This window comes from Perkinsus marinus, assembly GCF_000006405.1.
Source record: "Perkinsus marinus ATCC 50983 genomic scaffold scf_1104296958712, whole genome shotgun sequence".
NCBI lineage: Eukaryota > Perkinsozoa > Perkinsida > Perkinsidae > Perkinsus > Perkinsus marinus.
In genome coordinates this window covers 1,636,102-1,645,466 of record NW_003206658.1, presented here as the reverse complement: position 1 = coordinate 1,645,466, position 9,365 = coordinate 1,636,102, and the positions used below count along the sequence as shown (strand labels likewise).

At 49.1% G+C, this 9,365-nt stretch overlaps 2 protein-coding genes across 2 annotated transcripts in view; both read left to right on the top strand.

Annotated features, from left to right (window-relative positions):
• Nucleotides 1–2,311: 2,311 nt before the first annotated feature.
• Nucleotides 2,312–5,012, top strand: Pmar_PMAR011951 (conserved hypothetical protein; the record flags this gene model as incomplete). The annotated part of the gene is made up of 17 exons (XM_002774033.1): nt 2,312–2,413; nt 2,524–2,593; nt 2,646–2,683; nt 2,728–2,829; nt 2,880–3,050; nt 3,104–3,175; nt 3,223–3,325; nt 3,376–3,467; nt 3,523–3,615; nt 3,757–3,874; nt 3,931–4,079; nt 4,143–4,242; nt 4,298–4,371; nt 4,428–4,510; nt 4,565–4,653; nt 4,713–4,831; nt 4,878–5,012. 17 exons carry the CDS (start codon nt 2,312–2,314, stop codon nt 5,010–5,012), a joined length of 1,710 nt encoding a protein of 569 aa, XP_002774079.1.
• Nucleotides 5,013–8,049: 3,037 nt separating this feature from the next.
• The window catches only part of Pmar_PMAR011950 (conserved hypothetical protein), a gene marked incomplete at both ends in the record, with an annotated part of 1,531 nt that continues 215 nt past the window's right edge, over nt 8,050–9,365 (top strand). Inside the window, 9 exons of the mRNA XM_002774032.1 lie at nt 8,050–8,151; nt 8,262–8,331; nt 8,384–8,421; nt 8,466–8,567; nt 8,618–8,788; nt 8,842–8,913; nt 8,961–9,063; nt 9,114–9,190; nt 9,241–9,353. Coding sequence (XP_002774078.1) covers nt 8,050–8,151; nt 8,262–8,331; nt 8,384–8,421; nt 8,466–8,567; nt 8,618–8,788; nt 8,842–8,913; nt 8,961–9,063; nt 9,114–9,190; nt 9,241–9,353 — 848 coding nt within the window. The remainder of the gene's footprint in view (nt 8,152–8,261; nt 8,332–8,383; nt 8,422–8,465; nt 8,568–8,617; nt 8,789–8,841; nt 8,914–8,960; nt 9,064–9,113; nt 9,191–9,240; nt 9,354–9,365) is intronic.

Below are 9,365 nucleotides of genomic sequence, written 5' to 3'. Positions count from 1 at the left end.
ATTTCAGTCAAGAGTAGCGTAGTCTGTATCTGTCTCGCTCTGTCCCGACGGGCTGTAGTAGATCTCGACTTCAAGATTCTGAGTATCACCTGAGAGCCTGTGGAGGTTTCCCAGGCTTCCGTTGCATCTGACGTGGAGAGGAGCCATTGGGTTGCTTTCAGAACTCCGAGAAGCTCAGTCCGTTATAGTAACGTAAGCGGAGAGCTTCCAGTAATTGGAATGAATCTCTACACCCTTACAATATATCACCATACCGCATGTTCGCGGTGAAGGCCTCCGCTATTGTGGATCTTGCGATCGGCGGATCGTTCGTCGTGTGCTGTGCGGTTCAGCGCAGAGTTCGGAGCCCTGCTAGCATGTGATCATGCTATACCGTTAATATGATATCATTTCGTTACGGTCCTACTGTGTTACGGCTGTTATATTGCTTTGTGCGAATCATGGTCTGTGCATGCGTGTTGTCTATTATCCTATACCCGTGTCTAGGATCGCTAAGGGCAGGGGTTATGCCACTCGTAAGGTTCGTGAGAGGGGGTATGCGAAGTCAATTGAGTCCGGTTTGGGTTCGGGACCCGAACTTCGGGTCTTGGACACTCTGCTCCCCATGTTTTGGATCGCATGGACAACAGTCCGAACCGTCGCGGAAGCGCATAGTGCATCAGAAGCTCCGAATAAGAAGAGCGAGTTGGCAGTAACGACGAGGGTAACGACTAGTTGCAATATAGGTCCATTATCTCACGACTTTATGCAAGTCTTGCATGGTAAGCGACTCGGTTGAGTAAGCCGGATTATGCAATTTAATTCACCGACTCGGTGACACCGAGGGAATCCCACTTCCGTGTTTGTCTTTCCCGTAGCTGTCGCGTCGTTCGTGGTCGATTCAACGGTCGCGTCTCCTTCCGTTCGCCCCCTGGAGGGTTCGGGCCCAAGGTTTCGCTGAGTGTTTCGCTAGAGACCATTAGGTTACTTCACCGCGGAGTTCAACATTCTTGGGTCCTTGACACGAGGGCAAAGGACGTGGCAGATAGAAGCGCAAGGCGTGTCTAAGATGTTCGATAGTTGAGTTATCCAACCTGCATTGTTCCCGTGATAGAACCACACAAACAGTACTGTTTCCCATAGCAAACTGCGATCTCTGACTGGATCTTGTAACTAGGTCTTCGTGGCCTGACCCTCAGCTGATGCAAATACTGTATTCACTCAGCAGTAGCGGAGCCCGTGATACGAGAGAAGCAAAGAGAGAAATGGGGAAAATGCGTACTTCTTTCGAATCATATAGTATCCTAAGATACCATAACACTTTGATCCGCACCGTGCGTTCTATCTTGACAAAAACAATACCGCTCTAGAGTACAGTTGCAGGGAGGAAGATATACACCGGGTACATCGGCTATCGTTGCCACCTTTCCATGATGGTATCACGGTGATGCGATGCAGACACTTCAGTGACGTGACGTCACGTGGGCGCGTGCGAGCAAAGTGTCTGTGTGGTAGAATGAACTGTATATCATTTTGTCGATGGTCTGTAGCTTGTAGCTCGCATTAGTCAAATGGTTGCTGTGGGAATCAACTCTGCTCGGCTCCTGCAGCTCCTCACCAATGCCTTCATTGTACCTGCGTGGTCAGCACAAAAACACACCACGCCGTGGTGTGTTTTTGTGCTTGCGTGATGCGATTAACTACGCCTGTGCGTGCAAGTGCCGGTGAGCACTATTGGCGTGTCACGATAGTCGTTAGATTCGTTTAACGAATTTCGTTATACTTCTTGTTCGTCGACACATGTCGCGCACTGGTTTCTCATTGCTATCGTGAGCTCATCCTTCACGCTTGGAAATAACCCTGCACCCCTTAACCGTCGTGGGATATGGGGCTACCGAGTATGAACCTCGCGGATCGTCGGATCCTCACTCAGATCTGTTGCCACCATCATGCGTATCCTCGTGACCTCGCTGCTGCTATTGACAATACCTCTGGGAGTTGCCTCGACAGAAGTAAGGAAACTTTACTGCTGACGTGTTGCTGTGTGATATGAGTCAACTTTCCGATTGTGGTCCATGGGCGATCCTATTAGGGTTACAGTATCGCCGACGATATTGAGACAAAGTCTTGAGGAGATCCAGTCACATTAATGCGGCTCAGTTTTTAGAGTTGAGTATGTTTTCCTCAGGGGTTTCTCGAGCCACAACTCAACGTGTCCGCGATGGTAAAATCCGACGATGGCTATGATCTGAGAGTATTGCAAGTGAAGCCCCTGACTGGGTTATTACTCAGAGTGGGTCGACCACTACCTCGATAGCCTAGGGGGCGATCGATGTATCTCCCTCAGATGGCTGCTTATGCGATGACGGGTAACTCTTTTATTACTAAGCTGGTGCGTTCATTGGTTGCAAAGAACATGCTCAATAATATGGGAGTGAGTAGAGCTGCTCGACTTGTGGACCTCGCCTTTCCGGGTGGAAAGTTTCCATCGAACAGCTTCTGATCATCTCCCGCTACTAAGGAGTTTGGGTATGCTTTTCCCAGGCGTCCGAACTCAAGACTTTCACAGGCAGTCTCAAAACTGGTAGGATGAAATGGCCGTTTTATAGACCCGGTAAGTAGCATGTTTCAAGGCTGTTGATAGCCATTGTTGAATGCCACTTTAGAGAAAGAGAAGGAGTCTTCGAGCCAGAGACCCAGTCAAGTGAGTGCTCCCGAGAGTACTGCTATCTGATGAGTTGCAAACAGGGCGAAGACCTCTCAGCGGCTCCCACTAGGCCCTACCGCTCCATCGAGGACATTTATCGTGCTTACATGGAACGTCGTGAAAGGCCAATGGATGTTGTGGAGGTGAGCGAGACATTCCTCCCTGACTGCTGTCCACCGTCTTTGTCAAGTAGGACGTACTTAAACGAGCAAAAGCCTTGAATGAAGACTTTCACTTCATGGTACAGTTCCAAGATGAGGAGCCACTATTTCGTGCTGCTACTTTGAGTGCGCAACGCTACGCGCAAGGCAAACCACTGTCCAAGTTGGACGGTATCCCCTTCATCGTGAAAGACGAAATGAGTGTAAGATGTTGGTGGCAGCCTAATTGATTCGTCTACCACAATTCTTGCTTTAGGTTGCAGGCTTCCAGGAGCTCGTCGGAACGAACCCAAAGGACAAGAAGAACCCCCGCATAGGGAAATTGGCGGTAGGCAAATCCTTAGCATGTAGGGTATCCTATTGTAAGATTATTAGACCAGAAATGACCCTGTTATCCAAGCTCTCATCGATGCTGGAGCTATACTCTTCGGCACAAGTGTGATGCATGAATATGGTATCAGCCCCGTCGGATTCAACGGTGAGAGGATCCACTTCAGCATCTCCATACTCCAACGTGTCATTCATTAGTGTGGGCACAAGGACCACTGAATGCGTATGACCCTACTCGCTACACTGGGGGAAGCTCCAGCGGCCCCGCCACAGGAGTGGCATTAGGCCTTGTAGGGTCGCATATCCGCTGGCTACTTCTCAACAGCCACGCCTCAAATGTTTCAGTTCCCATTTGCCATTGGATTCGATGGAGGTGGATCAATTCGCGACCCGTCCTCATGGTCTGGCGTCGTTGGAACCGTGGCAACATTCGGCGCGGTAAGCCTTTCTGTTGGATCACTCAAGTTTGCTGGTGGGCACCGAATTCGGCTAAGTCGTGGTCCCCGCAGTTGCTTCTTGAACGGCTCGCTTCCTATATGTGTCTGATGTGAGGCCTCAGACACCCTTCGCCTTTGTTAGGTCCGATACGAGAATGCTGAAACTGAAATTTTTACGACACTTCACTGCGGCCCAATTACGACAAACGTCGCTGATGCAGCCATCGTCTTGGACGTCATGGCCAACACTAAGAATAAGGGTGAGTCGATAATTACTTCTTCCAATACGTCGGCGTACATGATGTTTCGATGCCAGGCCACCACTTTTACGATAAAGTCTACAAGGACATGTTCGGCATTCGCATGCCGTCGATCAACTTCGGTCCGCTGTACGCACAGGAGTCGCGCTTTACCATCGGGTATCACACTGCCTGGTCGGAAGACTGTGCACCCGAAGTCAAAGCAGTAAGTGCATCACCGAACCCTAGTGCCAAGGTCCTTGGCCCCAAGAGAGGCTATTATTTTTAGATGTTCTACGAGGTCCGCGATTATATTAAATCGCATCAAGGGTGGAGAATCGAACCAAACTTCGAGATGAGCCATTGGAATGATCAGGCTATATCTCACAGTAGGTCTTCGCGCAAACCTCATCTTCATCTTGAAGCTCGTGTGCTTCACTTCAGCTTTGACCATTGGCCGGGAGTTTTGGCAAGCCCATCAAAACGATGTTATTGATATTCTGGAGCCGAACACGAAGGTATTTATTTCCACGGATGCTCACGTAACTTAGGGACTGTCGTTACTCGGATTCAGATGTCCCTTGACCTCGGGAGGGAACTCGATGATAGTATAACCGAAGCAACCGAGAAGATGAAGAAGTGGGCATCTGAGCAATGGTGGGGAAGTGGCCCGCAATGATTGTGAGCCGCCCTCGATTGTTGCTTCCCCAGGATGAAGCAGTTCGAGAAAATGGATGCAGTAATCACTCCGGCTATGGCGATCCCAGCCCAAACCATTCAAAGCGGGGTCAAAGAGTATGGTAGGATGGAGATGACTGTTACGCTGTGTTGCAGGCCGCTAAGTGAGCTGCTTCTCCAGGCCTCTTCAACTTTACTCTTGTGTCGATCATGTCCAAGTATATCTGGCCATCGAATCTTATGGGATTCCCGTCGGTCACTGTGACAATCAAAACAGACCCACTCCCCATCGGCATACAGGTAAGAGACGTTGATCGGAGTACTTGTATAGTCCCCCATATCGCAGGTCATTTGCCCTCCGTTCAAAGACGGGCAATGCCTGGCCATCGCTAAGGAAATCGAAGACCATTTCGCACATCAGAGGAAGCGTCCAGAGGTGGTCGTTCTAGAGGAAGCTCAAACTACCACGAATAAGAAATAGCGCGAGCCCAAACGTGGGCCGGATAGTCCTATATACAGAATTGTTCAAATGTCCTGAATTAAGACTTTCGACCATTCATTGGATTTTCCCGTACTTGCTTTTTCTCGATTTATTCATTTTCCCAAATATTTTTCTTTTTTGGATTAACGAGGTAAATGTAAGTGATATAATATGTGATGATGCGTTTCTTAGTCAAGTATTTCAATGGTAGATTTTTAACTCGGGATAGTGAAGTTGGAGAGGAACTGGTGGATACCATTTGATCTATATATTGTGCCTTGCTCGCTAATGGTAGAGATACAATTGCTCTATAAACTTTACACTATAACCTCGTTCCGGAGGAAGTCGTGTTCTCGGCAAGTCAATTTAGTAGAATTTATTCTCATTACAAGACCTCTCAAATTAACCCATCCCCGCGTAATAAATATTTAACGATAAGATTTCATTTAAATAATCGAATATTTCCGAGGATTGTAACAACGATTGTGGCTTACTGATAATCATCCAATGGAACACCTCCGTCAATTAGGGCTTTTTCCATATCTCGCTGACCTGGGGCACCGACAGCATCTCCCTCATCGTGCCGAAGTATCCTGGCTTGTTCTGTAATACAACATCGAAGAGACGATGTTGAAATGATTAGAGTATCATAGGAGTAAAATTGAAGCAAAATCGCGTTTTTCCACCTGCGTGGACGTGAGAGATTTTTACCGTCTTCCCTGTTCCTCGCGGCCAATCGCCGCCGGCGATTGGCTTGGGTCGATGGCTAATTCCTTGGCTCATGAATAGTCGCATGCTTAGCTCACTAGATTCCTGGTCCTATAGGAGGAGGAATATACCCCAATCCGTCTGATGATGATGACAGTAGAGAAGGTCCATTGCAGAGAGGGTCACTTGAGAGTAATACAGAGAATGAGCCGACCCAATTGAGAGGAGACTAAAGCCTTCCAACATCTTACTTGATGAAGAAGCATACTCACAATAGGCCACACAAAGCCTCGGCACATGCACTACTACGGCGGCCATCACGCATGGTGAAGTAACATCTTGACTACTGCTATTGCTATACCGATGAATGTTGGTAGTAAGTAACCGAGTGTCCGAGCGGATGACATATGACCGGCTTGATGTGCACTCACGGCGATGGTCTTTCTCGTTGCCAGCGCCATCCCTTGCCTCCACGAGTCGACTCCCAGTTCAGTTCATTTTCCCACAAACGTTGTTTTGACAGAACATAACTTCGAGAATCTCCCCAATAGACGTCGAATGGATCTAGGACTAGTTTTTTCTCCCAAATTCTCGATAGTGTATTTCCTTCTTCGTCAACCCACAGCTTAGCGACGCGTTTCCTCTTCGGATTGATATCGTACGCCAGACCCAGATCTTCATCACTACAAAACCATCGACCCTCGATAGCCCACAAGATCTCTTTGGCGTTCTCTTCCTAGAGAGCATGCGAATGCTAGACGAGCAATGCCGAACTCACTTACCGTAATTGGTCTGCCCTTTTCGAGATCCGTATCAGCTCCCTCGAATATTCCCTCCGTATCACTATTTGGAGCGTTGAAAAGGACATGCATAACGTGAACGTGAGGGCCTTTGGGGTGCCAGGGTATTGAGCAGACTCCTCCTTGCACGACGCACTGCATCAAACAATCAACCCCCGACTGCTACGTGGCACTCTGTCACACACCTCAGGAAAGGGCCCATTCGGGTGGAAGACAGGAATCGTTCCCACCATGGCACCAACAGGTGCATTCCACTGAAGAGAGTCGTGATGGATACCAGGAGGAGGGTAGCATGGGGCAGGCACAGGACTAGGTTCAGCCGTGCTTGTCGAGCCGGACGACAAGGATGCAGCATGAGGCTGAGGTACATTCAAAACGGACGAACCACATACCGACTCACACGCGCCTTATCCCCGTCCTGCGGCTCCTCCCAACTTTCCACTGCACATGGACTTCTTGTTTCGTCCGTTATAGCTCTTCTAGATACCGTATCATCAACCTCGCAAACTTCCTCATTGGGTATCACATCCTCGATATCACTGAAGTAAGGACGGAAGCGACCACCGCTGTTTGATGGAAAATTTTTTCCTCTGACTTTGAGTCGGCCATCTTCTTTACTAGTGGATATATCGCTTGGGTATGCTGACTCCGTGGGTCGAGTTCTTTTGAGGAATGGTTCCATGTGAGAGGTAAATTGCACCTGCGATTAGACCATGGTCGTGTTTCTCTAGAATAGACCTCGCGGTTTAATAGAATGGCCAAGGCTCTGAGTTTACAAGCGTGTGACGCGTCACGCGTGTGCACGTGTACGGGAGGTGATTGGCACGCGAGTTACTCATGGTCCATGGAGCGCAGATACTACTCACTATTGCCAATGGTCCATTGATAATAAACATCACGGTGAGTCGCGAAATAGGCTTGGTGTATACGATGTCATCATCCATGCCTAGCGGGCCGCTAGGCCTAGCCGCTAGTAGCGGCTAGGCCCTAGCCTATTTCGCCTATTTCGGGGGGGCCACCGTCAGCTTGACGAGGGCTGTCGCCCCCCGCCGCCACTGTTAAGACTGTCTTAACCGTCGTGGGATATGGAACTACCGAGTATGAATCTCGCGGATCGTCGGATCCTCACTTAGATCTGTTGCCATCATGCGTATCCTCGTGACCTCGCTGCTGCTATTGACAATACCTCTGGGAGTTGCCTCGACAGAAGTAAGGAAACCTTACTGCTGACGTGTTGCTGTGTGATATGAGTCAACTTCCCGATTGTCGTCCATGGGCGATCTTATTAGGGTGACAGTATCGCCGACGATATTGAGACAAAGTCTTGAGGAGATCCAGTCACATTAATGCGGCTCAGTTTTTAGAGTTGAGTATGTTTTCCTCAGGGGTTTCTCGAGCCACAACTCAACGTGTCCGCGATGGTAAAATCCGACGATGGCTATGATCTGAGAGTATTGCAAGTGAAGCCCCTGACTGGGTTATTACTCAGAGTGGGTCGACCGTTACCTCCATAGGCTAGGGGGCGATCGATGTACCTCCCTCAGATGGCTGCTTATGCGATGACGGGTAACTCTTTTATTCATAAGCTGGCGCGTTCATTGGTTGCAAAGAACATGCTCAATAAAATGGGAGTGAGTAGAGCTGCTCGACTTGTGGACCTTGCCTTTCCGGGTGGAAAGTTTCCATCGAACAGCTTCTGATCATTCTTCGTTACTAAGGAGTTTGGGTATGCTTTTTCCAGGTGTCCGAACTCAAGACATTTACAGGCAGTCTCAAAACTGGTAGGATGAAATGGCCGTTTTATAGACCCGGTAAGCAGCATGTTTCAAGGCTGTTGATAGTCATTGTTGAATGCCATTTTAGAGAAAGAGATGGAGTCTTCGAGCCAGAGACCCAGTCAAGTAAGTGCTCCCGAGAGTACTGCTGTCTGATGAGTTGCAAACAGGGCGAAGACCTCTCAGCGGCTCCCACTAGGCCCTATCGCTCCATCGAGGACCTTCGTCGTGATTACTTGAATCATGAGAAAAGTCCATCGGATGTTGCGAGCGTGAGCGAGACGATCCTCCCTGACTGCTGTCCACCGTCTTTGTCATGTAGGCCGTACTTAAACGAGCGAAAGCGTTGAATGAAGCCTTTCACTTCATGGTACAGTTCCAAGATGAGGATAAAATAATGCGTGCTGCTGCTAAGAGTGCGCAACGCTACGCGCAACGCAAATCATGGTCCAAGTTGGACGGTATCCCCTTCATCGTGAAAGACGAAATGAGTGTAAGATGTTGGTGGCAGCCTAATTGATTCGTCTACCACAATTCTTGCTTTAGGTTGCAGGCTTCCAGGAGCTCGTCGGAACGAACCCAAAGGACAAGAAGAACCCCCGCATAGGGAAATTGGCGGTAGGCAAATCCTTAGCATGTAGGATACCCTATTGCATGATCATTAGACCAGAAATGACCCTGTTATCCAAGCTCTCATCGATGCTGGAGCTATACTCTTCGGCACAAGTGTGATGCATGAATATGGTATCAGCCCCGTCGGATTCAACGGTGAGAGGATCCACTTCAGCGTCTCCTTACTCCAACGTGTCATTTATTAGTGTGGGCACAAGGACCACTGAATGCGTATGACCCTACTCGCTACACTGGGGGAAGCTCCAGTGGCCCCGCCACAGGAGTAGCATTAGGCCTTGTAGGGTCGCATATCCGCTGGCTACTTCTCAACAGCCACGCCTCAAATGTTTCAGTTCCCATTTGCCATTGGATTCGATGGAGGTGGATCAATTCGCGACCCGTCCTCATGGTCTGGCGTCGTTGGAACCGTGGCAACATTCGGCGCGGTAAGCCTTTCT